Below are 20,346 nucleotides of genomic sequence, written 5' to 3'. Positions count from 1 at the left end.
ACGTACGGGCAAGTCCTAGTCTATCTATAATTCCAGTAATCTCTGTGTGTCTGTCTGTGACCGCTGTTTCTCGACAACCACGGGTCCGATATACTTTAAACTTGCCAGGTATATTGCTGGGGACCCGAGGATGTGCCTTTTCAAGGTTTCATATTAATCGGACAAGTAGTTACCGAGCTATGGCGATTTCTTTACCAAACTCCGCAAGCCGTTCGCTTTGGACCAAACCATTTCATGTAAATAGAGGGGGGGGGGGTTCTGTGGTCGTTGCGAATGGACCAAACCATTCATGTAAATAGAGGGGGGGGGGGGGTTCTGTGGTCGTTACTGCCACGTGGTTTCAAAGTTTTTTTTTGTTGTTGTTGTTTGCACGCATGTTTTTTTGCACCCACGTACGGGCACGCCCTAGGATGTTTACACACACACACCCCTACACAAATTTTTTTTTTTTTTTTTTTTTGGCAAGGAACGGGCACCCACGTACGGGCACGTCCTAGTGTGATCAATGCAAATAAATCATTCGATGATGGCAGTTTGAATTGCGAGACCGTGAAGAAATCAGTAAATGGTGCCTTTCGACTGGAAGCATCGTCCACCGTAACAAAACGGACCATTCCCGGACCTCTCTGAAAGCCCTGCAAATGTTGTGATCCGGGTTTAAAAAAAACATTCCTTCAACATTTTTTTCAGGAAAAACAGGCACTCAATACTGTCGTTTTTATTTGCATTTTGAAAAAACATACAACCCAGAAACAACACTCAGACAGTCCACATTTCTTCTGTTTAGGCCTGCAAAAGCAAACATATGATCTAAAGACAAAGAATATAAGCAACAACAACACGTTGTTTGTCTTGTACTAAAGTAAGATAAACTTATTTCAATATGTGAAATGTTTAACATCAAATGTTTAGTTTCAAGCAGAATTATAATAAACACATTTAATCAATGTTACAATGTCAATGTGTGGCCAATGAAGTAAATAAAATCACAAACGCATCACTTTATATTTCTGTACAACTTTCCTGAATTCAAAATGTACATTTTTATTTCCATATAACAGTAATCTATCAACATATGGTGAAAGGGTGTTGAAGAAAACCAAAGATAAAAGGCAAATAAGCATTACCTTTTACAATGTTAAGTACTGGAGTGTGTTTTCAAAAGATGTGAATGTACACAACAAAAATGGATCACCAGTCCTTTAACCATGGACTAATTAACCTCATCAGGAAACCAAATAACAGGCACAGAAAATTAGCATGAAAATTTGAAAATCTCACAAATGGTTCAATCAAAACAAACAAAATGCTGCAACAAAGAATGAAATTGACAAAAGTAAAGAAGTGAACACTTCTGCTTGAGAATAAAAACTGAATAAAAAAACAAAAATATCACATTTCTGCTCAGCACAAGTCAGCAGGGCTTCGTTGAGGAACAACAATTTTGTGTCAAAAGGAAATACCGGTTGTAAATATATACAAAAAAAAAAACAACATAAAAATGTTTAGCTCGCACACTTGTGACAATGTTTTAAAATTTATTTAAACTTCGACCCTCTGCTTTTTATTCATCAAATCCCCAAGCTATCTTTACACCAACATCCAATCACAACTAAGGATGACAAAACCTAGTAAGTAACAACTTTCCGAGTGAAATGGGTTTGTCATTTTTAGACTTGCGCCGTTATTCCCCGCCTTATGCAATTATTAATTTGGGGAAAATAGCATAGTTGCTTGTATTCATAAAGGCATTACCTATCAAGTAACAACCAATTTAATTTCTAGCAAGGAAAAACATAATATGCCGATCAGCATCACTGTGTTTTGCCATCAGGGCAAGATTTATATACAAGAAAGATGATGCTCCATCTTTGTGACAAACTCTATTTTGCTTCTCAATCACTGGACTGCCTTTTCCTAATGATATATTGAAGGCTGCAGTTCATCTCAACATGTGGATGTCTTTACTATAACAACATTAAATGTGACCAAAACAAAGGGGAGGGAATTACCAAAGTCATGAACCAAAACCTCGTGAGATTTTAAAGCAGTTTATCTTGAAAGCAGACAGATTTGTAAATGTGCATGGGGTGATAAATCACTGAATGTAAAGGCAAATACATGGGAGTGAGAATAACGAAAGTGAGTGTTATTTTAACAAAACACAAGTTAACATTACATGAGATCAAAAAGGGGTTAAAAAAAATGAAAGGAAGTCAAAAACTTCTCTGAAGTATAATCATGCTCATGTCATACAAGCATAAATGCAACCACCTGGGAGTGGCAGGTGACACACAAAACAGATTTCATCAGCAGACAAAAAGCAACAAGAGGTATTAAAAAAGAAAAACACAGATATCACAAGAACCTGAGAAAGACTTTTTGACCATCAATTGGGTTTCTGTCACAAACTCAAATAGCCAGGGCCGCTTGTTCTTGACTTTAAAAACTAACAACTGCATGACATGAGTATGCATAGATTCTTCTTTCCACTTGAATTGAATCTGAAATAATGTGACAGCCTTTAAAGAAATCCATAATCTGCTGAATATTCACCTTCAATGGCAGGTTTCCCATTTGAAGCTTTGTTTGCCCAGATGGCAAATTCATATGACACTCAGTATGATTACAACGAACCAGTTTTTTAATGATTGTAAAAATTAACGTTCCATGATTTCCTCTCTTCCATCTTCCAAAAATAAAACTCTCGCTCTCTCCTTTCCCTTTCTCTTTCCCAAAAACCCAAATCCAAATCAAAAGAATCGATATCCTCAAAAAAAAAACTCTCCTTTCCATGCAGTTCCTCCTGTTCTTGCAGTGTCTTCTTTTTTCTTCTTCTTCTTTTTTGCAGGTTTTCCTCTCCTTGCAGCTTCTCTTCTCCTTGCAGCTTCTCCTCTCCTTGCAGCTTCTCCTTTCCTTGCTGTTGGTCCTTTCCTTGCTGTTTCTCCTTTCCTTGCTGTTTCTCCTTTCCTTGCAGTTTCTCCTTTCCTTGCTGTTTCTCCTTTCCTTGCTGTTTCTCCTTTCCTTGCTGTTTCTCCTTTCCTTGCTGTTTCTCCTTTCCTTGCAGTTTCTCCTTTCCTTGCTGTTTCTCCTTTCCTTGCTGTTTCTCCTTTCCTTGCTGTTTCTCCTCTCCTTGCAGCTTCTCCTCTCCTTGCAGCTTCTCCTTTCCTTGCTGTTGGTCCTTTCCTTGCTGTTTCTCCTTTCCTTGCAGTTTCTCCTTTCCTTGCTGTTTCTCCTTTCCTTGCTGTTTCTCCTTTCCTTGCTGTTTCTCCTTTCCTTGCAGCTTCTCCTCTCCTTGCAGCTTCTCCTCTCCTTGCAGCTTCTCCTCTCCTTGCAGCTTCTCCTCTCCTTGCAGCTTCTCCTCTCCTTGCAGCTTCTCCTCTCCTTGCAGCTTTTCCTCTCTTTGCAGTTTCTCCCATTTCCGGAAGGCTTTCCCCTTCCTGCAGCGTATCCTCCTCAACGCACGTCCTGAAAGGGTCCGTCTTTTTCGTCTTTCTTCATCTTTTTTTATGGAAGGTTCGTCTTTTTTTATTATTTTTATTCCTTCCAAAGGTTGTCTTTGAGTAGGCAGCATTGAACTGGAGTCTGGTGGAAACGTAAGAGGTGGCCGTGAGTCAGAGCCATGCGGCGATTGAAGAGTGCAATTGACAGTCACCTGAGCAAAGTTAATTTGTTGAGAAAAGTGTGAAGGAAAATGTTGTGACATGACCAAAGGCTGTTGTGATGGGGGAGGCAACCCACTGAAACGTGGTTGTGAGAAACCAAGACTTGGTCTAAACTGGGGATTTCCAGCAAAAGTAGGTTGTGGATCAACCAAAGGCTGTTGCAATGGAGGGGGCTGAGGGGGCTGAGGAGGAGGATTAGGAGGAAGAGTCGAGGAAGGGACAGCAGGAGGATGAGGCAGAATAAGAGGAGGAAGAGGAGGGGGAGGAAAGGCAGGAGGAGGATGAGGATGAGGAAAACTAAAATGTTGTTGTGGAACTACCAAAGGCTGTTGCAATGGAGGCGGCTGAGGGGGCTGAGGAGGAGGATTAGGAGGAAGAGTAGAGGAAGGAACAGCAGGAGGATGAGGCAGAATAAGAGGAGGAAGAGGAGGAAGAGGAGGAGGGGGGGGAGAGGTTGGAAGAGGCTGAGGAAAACTAAAATGTTGTTGTGGAACGACCAAAGGCGGCTGCAATGGAGGAGAATGCAGCCTAAAATTTGGTTGCAAAAAAACAGAACTTTGTTGGAACTGAGAATTTCCAATAACAGAAGGGTTATGTATTCTTTGTGCTAAACAATGTGAATCAGTGCATGATACTTGAGACTTGTCACACATATGGTGTCTGTATGTATTATATATATTGTTTGCAATTGGAATCAAGCAAACCAGCCGACCAGCCAGTTTCCTGTTTTGAAGATTTTGAGCATCTGAAATCAGTTCTTCAGACATGAATGCCACCAAGGCTTCACTATCATCATCTTTAGAGATTATGAGAACATAGTCCTCTGAAAGTCCAAACCCTTCAAAAAAATTTTGCACTTCCTTCTTGCTGACATTTTTTGGGAGATTTTGCACAAGCAGACACTTTTTACTGAACTTCCTCAACTCATTTTCTTCGTTGGCATGACGTTCCAGCATCTTCCGTGACATCATATTCTTGGACAAGGAATGAACAAAAATCTGCTGATTGCCACGGTGCTGCCCAATGCGACTAAGAGCGATTAAAAGATCTGCATATGTGGAAAACTGAACAAATGCTTCCATAAATTCTCCTGCATCCCTCAAATGTACTGGCTCAATGACAGACAGCTTGTTAAAGAAACACAACAATGAATCTTTGTCAGTGAATCTGGGCAAACCCATGACATGAACACAGAGATCAAGAAGTGACTGCGATTTTTCACAAGTGGATGGGACATTCAGTCTTGTTAAATGCAACTCCTTTGAGTAAACATGGTGTGAATTTGGACAGGAGCTCAAATGGGAGTGATGGGGAGAAAGGTCAGGATGGGGAGAAAGGTCGCGAAGTGGAGAACGGTCGCGAAGTGGAGAACGGTCGCGAAGTGGAGAACGGTCGCGAAGTGGAGAACGGTCGCGAAGTGGAGCACGTTGGTGAATTGGAGAATGGCCACGACGCGATGAGCGAGACTGCAATTGGGCTGATGCATTCTGAAGTGCAATGCTCCAATCATTCTCAGTTGCTGGATAAACCTCAACTTGGCACCTGCCCCCACAATGGTTAATATACTGGCCTTGTTGCTGCAATCCAGCAATTGCATCACTTGGTGTTGCAAATCGTACATAAGCTGTTCCAACACACTCCCCTTCTCGATCCTTGTTTAAAATCACGCAATCCACTTTCAACTTACCAAATAAGAAATAAACATCATCTTCATCTACATTTGATGGGAGTGCACAGACCTGGACAAACAAATTATCTGCAACATCAAGGGGCAAAGAGGAGCTTTCACAAGTTAATTTAGCTTCTTGCTCATTCAACAATTCCCAGTCCTTTAATGCATTTACATTTCGATCATTTCTTGAACTTTGACGGCTCTCCTCTTTACAGCTCAACCGGCTTATACGATCAAGGTATTCTACCACAACATGATTCAAACCCTTCAAAATTGTGATTTCTTTCTTCCTGTTACATTCCTTCCTTTTTGGTACAACATCCTGAAAACAATTTTCTCGTAATGAGCTCTCCTTGCTCATGCTACCGTGACGTTTCTTCTGGACATCTTTACCCACCCTACTACAATCTGCAAGCAATGTTGGTGCTTGAGCGAATGTACCCTCCGTGCAAGGCTTCTCCGTTTCTGTTCCTTTCAAATCTTTTGGAATGATTGACTTGGGGGAAAGGTTTAAGTTTAAATTTGCAGACATTTTAAGAGCCTGTCGGTTAGACATGCTGATAGGTTCATCACAATTAGTACTTTTTAACTCTAGAGCTGGGTAATTCATTGTAGAATAACATTTTTCAATATTAATTACATTTCGTCTACTTGTTATAAGACTTCCCTGGTGATGGACATTATCCCCAGAAGCTTTCACATCATTTTCCCAAAGGTTATTCAAAATCCCTCTATCCCCAGGTGAATATAATCTTTCACTGTTTTTTGACCATGCTGATGTAAATCCAGGCAAAGTGGAACTAACACCATCCACTCCAGGATGACCAAGTCTATTAGAACTTGTATTCAAGTCCTGATCCTTGGAGCCAGTTGGTGTCAGATTTCCATGTTGTGCTGTTCCCAGTGGGAAAACTTCATGCAGCTTGGGGCCTTGTTGTAGCATCCTCTGTTGGTTGGGAACCTGTTCTCGAGTTGCCAGTGAAGATGTAGACCGTGGAGGCGTAGATGGGATGTCATTTCTTGGTAAAACCATTGGACCAGAGTTATGTGCATCTGCCAATTGTCCAATAGGCAAATGATGCTCACCAGAAAAATAGACATTATGGGAAATGGCTGGAAGTATCCTTGGGTTATCTTTCTCATCACTCCAGGTTATCCTTGTCTTCGACGAACCTCCATCAGAACATGAATGACTCCGCTTAATGGCACTTCGCATCTGAGACTTGCTGCTAAGAAGCAGCCGGACCTTCGATCCCATTATCCTGCCTCCGCTTCGCTCCATGGCAAGGCATGCATTCTCAACCTTCTCAAAAGCGATGTATGCCTCTCCAAGCTTCCCTCCAATTATTTGCACTCCTGCAGTAGGGACAGCAAGACCCACAAAGAAATGGCGGATATCCATTGGGCCTGCCGCATTAGGCAGTCCTTCCATGCGAATGACCACCGCCATGGTAGAGCACTCCGTCGATACTTGATTGTACACGTGTGCACCCGAAAAACATGCAAACAAGAGCAAACACAGATGGGGGATCGGGACACAAGGGGAGAGGAAATTTCAATGAGGCAATCCATAAGTTATTCGTGTTAATATCCATTATTAATATCCATTATTAATATCCATTAATATCCACAATATCCAATGATGCTACCCAAACATTTTTCATAACACCTTGGAAAGGGGGAAAAGAAAAAAATAACAAAAGGACTCATAATTGAATCAATTGCTGTAAATGGCAGTCAACAGAAAAAGGACATCACTACCATGTGACAAACTTGTTCTTTGCACAAGTGTAAGCCTTTCTCATAAGTCAAGTCATCTTCACTTCAACGACCAAAACGAGCACATATTATAATCGACTACTTTTTCTTGTATTTTTTTCCTTTCAATACAACAGCTTCATCAACTAACATGCACATCAAGCTTACAATAGGGGAATACCGTATCAACATTATGCAGACAAATCACAAAAGGGGGCAGGTACAAGTTGCAATTAAATTTCAGGAAAAATAAAACAAGACAGGAAGGTTAGGGAGACATAAAAGTAAAATGGAAGGAAGGAAATGCAACAAACATATGGCAGGAAGAGAAGAACAAAAATTCAACATTTTGAGTACATGCAGAATTTATAATTAATCCTTGGTCTCACACACAAAGAAAAAGAAAAAAATTGTGGTCATCTTTAAATTTAAAGTTGAAGACTCTTTTAAAAGTATGAAATAGAGATATCATTTTGTCAGTCATTAACTTCCTACATCACATTTAATTTGGGACTTACTGATCCATCAGTCATAACAATATCGTTGCGGTTTTTAGAACCTTCACTTGTCGAATAATAATCCCTTTTAAATAATCCACTGTAAATATTCCCATTTTCTAAGTTAAAAGATCGCACCCGAGATAGGCCACAAGCAACACGTAGGACACCATAGGACCTTCTTCAGTTATCTCATTAGTATGTGTTTCAGGTAAGGATCTGTTCCCAATAGTTTGACTCTGCGTTGCATTCATCAAATAACCTAGGCCCCTTGTTCAATCCTGGTCATTTTGCGGCTCCCTCTCTCCAAATTGGTAAGCGCCCCTGCCAGACGCAGCCGCCTTAAGCTCCCCCCCCCTCCCAGCCGCCATTAGACATGTGCTCATCTTGGAGAAGAAGGGGGAGGAGCGTCAAGACCGAGGTGTGGCCCTGTCGGCGAGCCAACTCGGGCTGAGGTGAGCTCAATGATAGGCGTGGCCCGATGAAGCGCGGCTTGATACGCGAGTGGCCAATAAAAGCGGCCGCGTGGGACTACTTGCGCAGTGCAGTGAGGAGGAAAGACTGCCGAGAGGACTGCGCGGGGAGAGCTCTACTGGTACGGAATGCACGGCTGGTGATTAATGATCTCGTTTCAAAGGCGGAGAGAGTGAGAGTGAGAGTGAGAGTGAGAAAGAGAAAGAGAAAGAGAAAGAGAAAGAGAAAGAGAAAGAGAAAGAGAGAGAGAGAGAGAGAGAGAGAGAGAGAGAGAGAGAGAGAGAGCGAGAGAGAGAGAGAGAGAGAGAGAGAGAGACAGACAGGGAGAGACAGGCAGGCCGCAGGCGCACATATTACGTACGCAGCATCCCAGTTCCCCGCTATATCTAAAAGGTCCGGTCGCGTTCAACGACACGCGGAGCTGTTTGCGGGTTTCGCCTCGAACCCAAATCGTGGGCCGGAGCGCGAGCTTGGAGCCGGACCTCGACGCCTGAGCCATCTGCTTGAACCTTCTCCTCCTGCCATTCCTCCCATCCCATCCTCCCGTGTAAGTCTATTTGTGTTGTCCTGGGCGTGTTAATTTAAGACTGTATAAGGATTGCCCTGTGTCCTTTTATTTCCTCTTCTTGTATATTCATTCCTTTCGTTTCCTCTTTCATTATTGTTTATAAATTCCTGTGTTCTTTGTTTACTCTGGTTTCCTCTCTTATTCGATCGCTTTCGTCCTTTCTTTCTATCGAGTACCTGTGGCACGATTAGAACCGCTTTAATCGGGATAGTCTTTTGTTAACAGCCCGAGTCGGGGCTCGCTTCGCTCGGCGCATCTATTAACGCTGCGGCTCGGGTGGGAAGTTATCTCCCTGCTTTGCGGAGGGATTGGCAAAGGTATCCGGGAACCCATTGACCAATCACCCTGGCCAATCTCACCCCGCAAAGGAGCGTGTAATTTCCAGGACTGGGAGAAATCGGTCAGTGTAAAAGACAAGGGGATTAACCCCATCTTGGTAAGGGGAGTGCCGACCCCCGGATCCGTAACAATATTTAAGATGCCATAAGATCACCATGAACATCACTGTTCATCTAAGTCCTCCATCCCTCCCCCCCAACTTTATCCATTTATGAATTTCAATTCAAATACCCTTTTATGAAAGTCCTTTAACAGCATTGCTCGGTCCCGTAGTGCCTCAGTTAACGACAATATTTCTCATTGAATGGTTAAACTTCATGTCCATTTGTATTTTTATTTTTTCATAAAATAAATAAAATTTACAAAGGCAACTTTTCTCAGCGAATGAATGAAAACTGTATAAAAAGGAGAGGAATGAGCAGGAAGGGGTTCATCACATAAAAGGCAGGATGGCCGAAAGGTACACACACCCGCCCCTAAGTTGTCTCGTCTGGGCTTGAATCATAAACCAACTATAAACTGTCATCCTGCTGTTTTGCAGGCAGGGTGATTCATCAATATGTGTGCCATCCCGTGGACGTTAAACGGGTGTCCCTTCTGCCAGCATTAGTTGGTGGACGTTAAATATCTCACGGTGTCCGACGCGAAGAGTAGGAGAGCTATTGTCGACACTATTATCCAAGTACATTGCATACTTATAACTTCCTACGTATGTTTAATGGGGTGAAAACCCCACCACAAAAAGAAAATAACCAAGTTTTTGCGTACATATCTTGTATATTACAAAACATAATGAAGCTGCATGCGTCGGAAGCCTTCAAACCTATTGGCTGGATAGCTGGGTTAACTCCACCCACACAATCGTCAGGAAGGAAAATCATGTGTTTGCCATGTTGGTTTTCTGATGAGTATAAATTGTCTTTCAAAGTCTCAAAGTCACAATTGAACTAGATTGGCACTCAAGAGAGCACACACCTCAGGTCGGCTCAACAAGTTAGGTTTTGTATAGACAATAAAATAGACTGGATCCAGATGATGGATCCAGATCTAAAACAAAATCGAATCGATTTGACCTTGTCACACACCCAACCTGTCCACAACTTTTTGAGATATAATGCTATACAGTGCGTATCAAAAAAAGGTAATCCGAATTCAAGGGGTTAATATGCAAAGCTTATTTAGTTTGACAATTTACATGTGGTTTACCATTTATGAGGAGATCCTCAGCTTTCCATTGATGCCTTTCATGCATCATTGTTGTCACACATGACCGAGTACATGCTCATTGAAAAAGTTCAAATCACATTTTTACAAGTTTGGCTAATCGGTGCAAGACAGTTTTAAATGGACGCATTACTTGTCGACTGCCAAGTTGATTATGTAAAATTGTTAAGCTGGTCTGGTAATCATCGGTTGCGTCATCCTTTGTTTAAGATGGGTATTTAAGATGGGCCTACTTTCGAGACAGTCTGAGTCATTGAAAAGATGGTTCAACTTACGACTGAACAGCAGACCTTCGTGGTTACCTTTCACCAAACTGGAAGTTTGCAGCGAACTCGTGATGCGTTCAGGGAACGTTTCCCAGAACGGGAGCCTCCAGCAGCCAAAACCATCTGGGCGAATGTTAGAAAATACCAAGAGCATGGCACTAGCTTCAACCACAACAAGGAGAATTCTGGTAGGAGGCACAGTGGGCGATCGGAAATGAACATTGCAGCAGTATGACAGCAAGTTTTGGAGCATCGAAGGGATACCAGTGCAATACGAAATGGGACGGGATTGCCTTGGGCAACATTCAACCGAATCACAAGACTGGACCTCCACCAACATCCATATCGGATTCACATCCGGCATCAACTTACGCCAGGGGATTTTGCCAGGAGGCTGGTGCTTGCCAGTTGGTTGATAGCACGTTGCGAAGCAGATGTCAATTTCCTGCGGTATCTCGTTATCGGCGACGAAGCTACTTTCGCCGTGGACGGCAAGGTCAATACCCATAATGTTCTTGAATATGCACCGACAGGACAACCCCCGGAATTTAATTTTGACACCAAAATGAATCGACAAAAGTGGAATGTTTGGTTGGGACTTTGTGGATGTGGTCAGGTCATCGGACCATTTTTCTTTCAAAGGAATGTCAATGGCAACAGGTATCTGCAGATGATCAATGATGAAGTTTTACCACAGCTGGAGGAGAACTTTGAGCGACAGGTTCGTGGTGTCTTCAGATATCTCTGGTGGGCCCAAGACGGCGCCCCAGCACATCGTCTTATTGCTGTCCGAGATCGACTGAGGGAACTCTTTGGAGACGGAGTCATTGACCTCAACCATGCAGTGGAATGGCCGCCAAGATCACCTGACCTCACACCATGTGATTATTCCCTTTGGGGACTTTTTTTTTTTTTTTTTTGGATACAGAGTCGAGGCTCGTGAAAGAGCTAACATTTATCAAACAAACAAATCAAACAAAAGCAAGCAAACAAAGTATATTGTTGTGGATTTGAGAATTGTGTTGTGTTTTTTATTATCGTTGTAAGTGTAATGAAGCTTGTGGAAATATCACCCTCCGTTTGTGTGTAAAGGTCAAAGGTCGTCCCTTAGTTAGTCCATATACAATCACGTAGCAAATCATAGATCTCCCTGTTCAGTAGTTATCTCCTTATTATGTGTATTAGTTTAAGGCTTTGTCTTCCATTAATTGACACTCCATTGCATCGAATTCAAATAAGGTAGATTCCTTTCCAATTCCCCTTTTGGTCAGCTATTTCCAACTGCGTTCGCCGCTGCTGCTTTGGGGTTGCGGTTTTTGCCGCAAGACTCCATTAGCCACGAGGTAAACTCGGAGAAGAAGGGCGTTGGCCGCCCATCGTCATCAGGGGTGGAGCAAAAGAGCCCGTGCCAGCGAACCGGCACTGGAGTGAGCGACCCGGGAGGCGTGCCCTGGGAGCCCGCGGGTTGATCTCGAGGCGCGATATAAAAGCGCGCGCACAAGCCTTTTGAGGAGATGCGGCAGATGAGTTCAGATGCGTCAGAGAGTCGGCAGTCCACCGGGAGAGAGTTGAGTGGAGTTGTTCAGTTCAGTGGAGGAGGAGCAGTGAGGTCGAGCGCAGGAGGCGGAGGACGCGTGAGACAGCTGCCGGTGTGAAACCGAATACGTGGAGCTGCCGGCTCCTCGCTGCCAGCCCGAAGCGGGGCTGTGTTTGCCGGGTTTTCGCCTCGACCCCAAAGCGTGGATCGGAGCGCGCGCTTGAAGCTGGACCTCGACGCCTACCATCTGCCGGGACCCTCCTCTGCCGTCCCAAACCATTCCTGCCAGTCCATCCTTCTGTGTACGTGAGTTTGCTCTGTGTGTCTTGTCCCTGGGAATAAGTAAGACTGCCATAGGTAAGCTAGCGTTGCACTGTGTCCTTCTGGTCCGTCCCTCTTTCTGTAATTATTTTCTTATTCTTTCCATTCTCCTTGGTTCTTTTGGTCTTGTAAATAATAATAATAAATTAGATTTGTTCTTCCTACTTTGCCTTTCTTTCCTTTGCATCCGTTTCGTCTTTGTGATTTCCCAATTGAATACCTGTGGCACGATTTGGCCAACGTTCAGGATCGGGTTAGTCGCTGCTAATGGCTCGAACGTCGGGTTGCTAACACCGCTCGGCAATTGTAACATCTAAAACCGGGGTTCGAGCGGGAGTCCCTCCCTTGCTCGCGGTCAGGAGTGGCACTCAGGTCCTTGGGACTTTTTGTAGACCAAATACCCTGGCTGCTCCCGACCGGGAGCAGCGTTGGGACCCCCAGGACTCACGTCGGTCAGTCGCGGACAAGGGGATTGACCCCCCCGTCTTAAGGGGAGAAGGCCGACGGAGAGATCCGTAACAAATTGGTGTCAGGAGTGGGATTCAGGTCCTTGGTACTTTTTGTAGACCAAATACCCTGGCTGCTCCCGACCGGGAGGAGCGTTGGGACCCCCAGGACTCACGTCGGTCAGTCGCGGACAAGGGGATTGACCCCCCCCTTGAGAAGGGGAGAAGGCCGACGGAGAGATCCGTAAAAATTGGTGTCAGGAGTGTCGGATTCGGACCCGAAGCGCGAATAGCGCGCTCAAAATTTCGAGTGGCCCGAGATTTTATTTTTAACATCCTAAATTTAAAATCGTGCCATGGATGGTCAAGGCGACGGGAATGCCGGTGGGGGAATTAGAAGAGGGGTTAGGGGTAACCCAGGACCAGAGGGAGGAAATGGAGGAGGAGAGAAATGAGGATGTGGTTGAGGGGGCTTCAGGAACACAAGATGGCGCCCTCGCGCACGAGGGTTCAGGCGCACAAAATGGCGCCTCGCACGAGAGCGCGGGAGCCGGGCCCGCTGTGCCAGCGGGCTTTGACATGCAGCAGTTCATGGCACGGTTCAGCGAATATATGGCGGAGTCGAAGTGCGACAACGAAAAGAGAAGCAGGGAAATGAAAGAAATAAGGGATAAGGTAAGGGGGAGCAGATGTGAATTGACCGAAAAAATGGGAAGCCAAAGTGAAGGGTTGGAAAGCAGAATGAGGGACGAAGCGAGGAGTACCAGTGAGCAATTGAGACACGGGTTAAGTAATATGGGAAATAAATTTGAGAGTTTAGACAATAAATTTGAGGGGTTAGACAATAAATTTGAGGGGTTAGACAATAAATTTGAGAGTTTAGACAATAAATTTGAGGGGTTAGACAATAAATTTGAGGGGTTAGACAACGGGATAAAAGGGATGAAGAATGGGTTAACTGGGCTAGAAGACAAGATGGAAGGCAAATTGAGGGAAATAGGGGAGCAATCCGCCCGGGAAATCAAACAGATGGGGAACCAGATAGAGGAGGTGAAAATCGGGTTGGAAGGTAAATTGGATGCTCAGAGGCATGAATTGGAACAGATGAGGGCGGCATCTACCAAAGAAATGGGAGAAATGGGGGAGGAGATAAGACGAGGTGTGGGCGAGGAGGTCTCGGGGGTACGCGAGGAGGTAAAGCGAGGTGAGGAGCGTATGAAGAAAGAGGTGAGAACTAGTACGGCTAGGTTACAGGGGGGCATAGAAGATCTAACGAGGGGAGTGGAACAGCTGACGGTGGGACAAAAGGAACTAGTGGAGCAGGTGGAAAAGAACACTGCGGTACTAGGAGGGTTGAAAGCGACACAAAAAGAAATCAAAAATGAATTAATAGCGACGAAGAAGGAATGTCGGATGGTACATGAGGGGCTGACAAAGAGGTTGGACGAGGTAACGGAAGCGATGGAGACGAAGGACCGGGAGGTGAGGACACACATAGAAACGGTCAAGGTGGCCTTAGAGGACGAAATTGAGGGGGCGCACCGGGAAATGAAAGAGGTGAAGCAAAAGTTAGAGGATGTGGAAGAGGGGGTGAGTGAAATTAAGAAGAGACGGAGGGAAACTAAGAGGGAGATAAAGGAGGAAGTGATGGAATATGTGCAGGGTCGGTGCTCAAATCGTGATGGTGTGCTTGCTAACCAAATAAAGAGTTTGCAGGTGGCGGAGGAGGAACGGAGACGAGGTGTCAAGGTGAGTGGCGATATACTCGGAAATGTATATGGTGTGAGGGGAGATTCAGTCGGCTTGGGTGTTGATTTTGACACGGGTGTTCGTGAGAGGCCGCGGGTGAGGTGTGCGACAGGTACGGAGTGTGAAGGTGGAGGTGTGCGAGGATGTCCGACTATGGGGTGTGTGAGGAAAAAGTGCGCGCCGAGGAGTGAGTGTGCTCTCGAGAGTGAGTTGGTCGTAGCGCAAGTGCGGGGGGGCACATGGAAGCGCGTGATGGGGAGTGTTACAGGGGATGTAACGAAGGAGTGCACACCTGTGGTGAGTGTTACGGAGGGTGTAACGGAAGAGTGTGCGCAAGAGGATGCGTGAAAAAGGTGTGTAACAGAGGAGTGCATGATTACAGAGTGCGCTGTCAAGAGTAAGGGTGAATGCGCGACCGAGTGTGGTGGTGAAAGTAGTGAGAGTGACACGGAGCACGAGTTGGTTGTGGCAGGTGAGAGAGGATGCACACCTGGAATGGAAGGATGTACACCTGGAATGACCTGGAATGGTCGAGCGCGTGTGGGGATGCACGCTTGAGCTGGTAGTGGAGCACGTGATTGGGTGTGCGAAAGAGAGCACACCCATGGTTGTCACAGAGGATGTGACCGAGGAGGGGGCGTGAAGAGGTGTGTTGGTGAGGTGTGCGAACGACGAGTGTGTGCTAAGGTGTGCGGTGGTCAGGTGTGTGACGAAGTCTATGAGTGTACAGGGGGGGTGTGTAAGAGAAGGTGCAATAACGGAGAGCATGGAGACAGCTGGATGTGTGAGCAAGGAACGGAACGCGGGGTGTGGACATGCAAGTGGAGCATCGACGTTAACCGGGTTAGCGGTTAGATCGACTTGTAGCCGGAGCGAGCCCTCGGTTCGTGCCGGGCTTCGTGTGCCGCGGGAACCAGCGGGGATCGTAACCGCGGCGGTTTCGAAAGAACCGCCGTACGGGATCCACGCCGGGCCGCGCGCGGAACGGCCGCGTCCGTGCTCCGCTAGGCGGAACGGGCGGCCCGGTAAGAAGGGTCGGGACGGCGAACCCTTTTGGTTGCGGCGTTCTGGCAGGGTGAGATCGGGTCATCAGGCGGGAGACCGAAAGGCTCCGCGCTGAGGTGGACCTTGGGATCTCGGCCTGAGCGAACCCCCTTCCCTGCACCGAATGCCGGACGGATCCAACCGCCGGCAACAAACCACCCGCATTCATTGCTCGGCTTTGCGAAGCCGAGCTTTGGAGATGAATTGGCGCACCGAGAGGCTCCAGTGAGTGGACTGTGATGATGATAGTGTTTTGGACCCGAAATTGAGATAGAAAAATTTGATGATTGGCAATGATTGGTAGAAGGATTGGCAGTGATTGGAAAATTTTTGATTGGTTGCAATTGGATGAGCCAAATTGATAGTGGGAGATACCCGATGTGAGGGGATGGCAACTCTGCCATCCCTCCCACCGGGGGCAAAGGAGCAATAGTTTTATGGGGTTTATGGCAGTGTAAGCTCGCCGAGGGAGGGTGTGGATAATGTGTAGGGACCTAGAAATGACCATAGGTAACGGTAAGGTAAGTAGCAACATTGGACAGGTAGTCGGGGACATAGAGAGGGTAGTTGAATGATAATGACGAGGGAGCGCAATAATGAAAGGGGCGACGGGGAAGCGCGAGTTTCAGAGGGGAGTAGTCAGATCAGATGATGCCGTGTGTTTGAGAATTGAAAGTGTATGGAGCAGTGAGTGAGGAACAATTGTGATTGCACAGGTGTGCAACTAAACAGGTGTATGGAGCAGTGCATGAGTGAGTAATAGTGAGTGAGTGTTGTGTTGACCAAATGGTCCTGGGAAGAAGGAGGGTGCAGCGAGCACCAGGAGTGATGGCACAGGTGTGCAAATCCAGGTGTATGGAGAATGGTTGTGTGGAATACATGGAGTATGGAATATATATGGAGTATGGAATGGATGGTGTGGAGTGAGTATGGTGAAAACAGTGGAGTGGAGTGGATGGTGCGAAGGGAGTGTATGGGGAGGATGGACCCCATCACGAATACCCGGGGAGGGTAGTTTAAGAGTTAGGTAGAGGGAGTAGGTAAATTGTGGTTGGATATTGGCATCTGTGGTGCGTGTGGAAGAATGGTGTTTGGATGGGTGCATTAGTGACGTGGAAATGGCTGGGCGTGTGGCCTGTTAGTGTGTGTAGTTGGTTGGGCACTCCACCACTGTGAGGATGTCGGCCAGGTGAGGCCGCAGGTGGGCTCTGGGAGCCGTTAGAGTTGTGGATGGGGCCCGAGGATCCGGAGGACGGACCCGGGTAGGCCAGTGCCAGAGGGCACCGAGTGGGGAGAGCGCCAGAGGGCCTTCCCCAGTTAGATAGGTTAGGTGAGGAGCAGGTAAGCTCGGAGGCAACTGCAGTGGTGGAGGTGTGCAGGTGGTAGACCTGCTGGGAGAGCCACAGGACCCAGACCTGAAATTGTGCAAAGGCACAGGGAGTTGAATCGGGGGAGTGAGACCCCAAATTGATAAGCACCACAGTTTGGTCAAAGGGAATTTGGTTCTTAAAACCGCATAGAGTAAGATTGCCAATGGTTTGGCAGGGAAAGACCTCGGGTAGTGTAAAGTGTATTAAAGTCATTTAGAGGATAGTTCGGATTGAAGTCTCCTCGCACCATCTACATCCACTCACCTGGGGTGACGTAACTCAACACCATGCCATGTTTATGATTTTTGTGCAAATGTTTGGAATGTGAGACGCATCATGACGTGGGTGTGTCATTGTGTTGTGTTCCATCTCTCCCTCCTTATGAGGATTGATGATGAATTGGTGATGGCAAATTTTGGTTAGAGGGATTGTGGTGACGAATTTGGTATAGGGGAGATATAGGGAAGACGAGACAGTAGCGATGAATTTGTAAAAGTGTAGATTGGTTTTGTGTACATGTGGGGTAAGGGCAAGGGTCGAGTAGGTAACAGGGGGGGTGACGTACAGTAGGGACGAGCTTTCTCACTTCGCTCTCCGTACGCACCTCATCTTGCATTGCCTTGTTTGATGTGTACCCTTGTGACCTTACCCCTCGCTCACCTGTCTTTTGTTCCCCTGTCTCCCACCCGAGGACTATGCTCTCTGGGCACCGAGGGGAGCGTGCGGGAGTCCGCCATTGTGTACCCGAAACTCCCGCAACCAGCTGTCTGCATCGATGCACCACTTATGGACCACATGTCTGTGGCTGAGCACCACTCATGGACCCCACGGGTTGGGGCATGGCCCCTCTGCTGGAATCGGCCAGGTTGGCCGGAGGAAGATCTTGCTTGCAGACCTCGGTCACGTGGCACCTATGCCCCACAGGTGAACCACCCATAGTCGGCCCCCTGTGCGCCATAAATTAAAAAATGGACACGTTTTGTGCTTTTTTAAATTATGTCTAAATCGGCCGCCAGCAAGAAGACGAAGTTGACAACATGTGGAAGAATAATGGCCAGCAGAGGGAGCCGAAGAGTAAGACCAGCACCAGGGGTTTGTTTATTGTTTATTATTGACTGTGGTGAAAGTGCACTCCGGTGCGTTTTGGTGCTTTATGGTGCTGGTTATTGGTATGGTGCGTCGATGCAGGGCAGGCTGTCACCCCCCCCAAAAGAACAATCACAGGTCCTGGGTTGCGTTTTGTAAATACAAGTAGCGTCAATTGTAAATAATGCTCCCCACCGTAAATGTGTAGTTTGAAGACAATTCCGCAATTCGGTTAGCTGTGGGCGTAAATCTGTTAGATAGGGTGCAATGCAGCAGGGGGACATACTTATTTGTGTTTTAAAACTGTCACACTCAGGGTCAGGTTAAATGTAGAGGGAACTACACCTACGTGTCACACTAAAGGTAAAAGTTTAATAGGCCCGGGACGTGCCTAAGAGGAGGAGGGTGCAGTGTTGTGGATTTGAGAATTGTGTTGTGTTTTTTATTATCGTTGTAAGTGTAATGAAGCTTGTGTAAATATCACCCTCCGTTTGTGTGTAAAGGTCAAAGGTCGTCCCTTAGTTAGTCCATATACAATCACGTAGCAAATCATAGATCTCCCGGTTCAGTAGTTATCTCCTTATTATGTGTATTAGTTTCAGGCTTTGTCTTCCATGAATTGACACTCCATTGCACCGAATTCAAATAAGGTAGATTCCTTTCCAATTCCCCTTTTGGTCAGCTATTTCCAACTGCGTTCGCCGCTGCTGCTTTGGGGGTGCGGTTTTTGCCGCAAGACTCCATTAGCCACGAGGTAAACTCGGAGAAGAAGGGCGTTGGCCGCCCATTGTCATCAGGGGTGAAGCAAAAGAGCCCGTGCCAGCCAACCGGCACTGGAGTGAGCGACCCGGTAGGCGTGCCCTGGGAGCCCGCGGGTTGATCTCGAGGCACGATATAAAAGCGTGCGCGCAAGCCTTTTGAGGAGATGCGGCAGATGACTTCAGATGCGTCAGAGAGTCGGCAGTCCACCGGGAGAGAGTTGAGTGGAGTTGTTCAGTTCAGTGGAAGAGGAGCAGTGAGGTCGAGCGCAGGAGGCGGAGGACGTGTGAGACAGCTGCCGGTGTGAAACCGAATACGTGGAGCTGCCGGCTCCTCGCTGCCAGCCCGAAGCGGGGCTGTGTTTGCCGGGTTTTCGCCTCGACCCCAAAGCGTGGATCGGAGCGCGCACTTGAAGCTGGACCTCGACGCCTACCATCTGCCGGGACCCTCCTCTGCCGTCCCAAACCATTCCTGCCAGTCCATCCTTCTGTGTACGTGAGTTTGTTCTGTGTGTCTTGTCCCTGGGAATAAGTAAGACTGCCATAGGTAAGCTAGCGTTGCACTGTGTCCTTCTGGTCCGTCCCTCTTTCTGTAATTATTTTCTTATTCTTTCCATTCTCCTTGGTTCTTTTGGTCTTGTAAATAATAATAATAAATTAGATTTGTTCTTCCTACTTTGCCTTTCTTTCCTTTGCATCCGTTTCGTCTTTGTGATTTCCCAATTGAATACCTGTGGCACGATTTGGCCAACGTTCAGGATCGGGTTAGTCTCTGCTAATGAATGGCTCGAACGTCTAGTCAGGTTCACTTTGTTAACAAATATAATTTCGTTCAAAATTTTTGGAGATTAGCAAAACTATACATTTTTGGAATATTCAGAGCATGGGGAATCCAAAAATTAATGTTTACATTTGCGTAGACACCTTTGCGAAAATGACACTCAGGACAGTGATGAAGATAGTCAGGTTCACTATGTTAACAAATATAATTTCGTTCAAAATTTTGGGAGATTAGCAAACCTGTACATTTTTGGAATCAGAGCATGGAGAATCCGAAAATCAATGTTGGCATTTGCACAAACACCTGCATGGCCGCCATTTTGGATTTTCAAAATGGCCACCATAAAATACATATTTTGCGCTATCTCGGCTTCTAGTCAACCTAGAGACTTAATTAAATATGCTAATCCTATGTTTTCTGGGTCAAGGAATCCAATAAAGGCCTCAAAATAGTGCTCAGGATGATAGAAAAGCAACAAACAAAGGTAATTGAAAACCATTGTCTTTATATTTGTGATATAACTATTACATAATACATGATATTGCAAGTTCTTTGAAGTTATAGGTTGTTATAGGTAGTATCAGATTGAACTATAAGTCCTATACACAGGATCTACGAGGTCTATACCGTTCAGGAATATGCTTTTACAGATCTTCATCACTGTCCTGAGTGTCATTTTCGCAAAGGTGTCTACGCAAATGTAAACATTAATTTTTGGATTCCTCATGCTCTGAATATTCCAAAAATGTATAGTTTTGCTAATCTCCAAAAATTTTGAACAAAAAAACATT

The 20,346-nt window shown here is 45.9% G+C and overlaps 1 protein-coding gene across 1 annotated transcript in view; it reads right to left on the bottom strand.

The window, feature by feature from the left end:
- Positions 1-702: 702 nt before the first annotated feature.
- LOC137435186 (uncharacterized) overlaps positions 703-20,346 on the bottom strand; it is a 43,694-nt gene continuing 24,050 nt past the window's right edge. Inside the window, exon 2 of the mRNA XM_068128751.2 lies at positions 703-6,807. Within this exon, the coding sequence (XP_067984852.2) occupies positions 2,645-6,787 (4,143 nt within the window). The 5' untranslated portion in view covers positions 6,788-6,807 and the 3' untranslated portion in view covers positions 703-2,644. The remainder of the gene's footprint in view (positions 6,808-20,346) is intronic.

The sequence above is a fragment of the Myxine glutinosa genome, chromosome 9 (genome assembly GCF_964187855.1).
Source record: "Myxine glutinosa chromosome 9, kmMyxGlut1.1, whole genome shotgun sequence".
Classification (NCBI taxonomy): Eukaryota; Metazoa; Chordata; class Myxini; order Myxiniformes; family Myxinidae; genus Myxine; species Myxine glutinosa.
The sequence above is the reverse complement of the archived record's forward strand: the minus strand, read 5'-3'. Positions and strand labels throughout refer to the sequence as shown.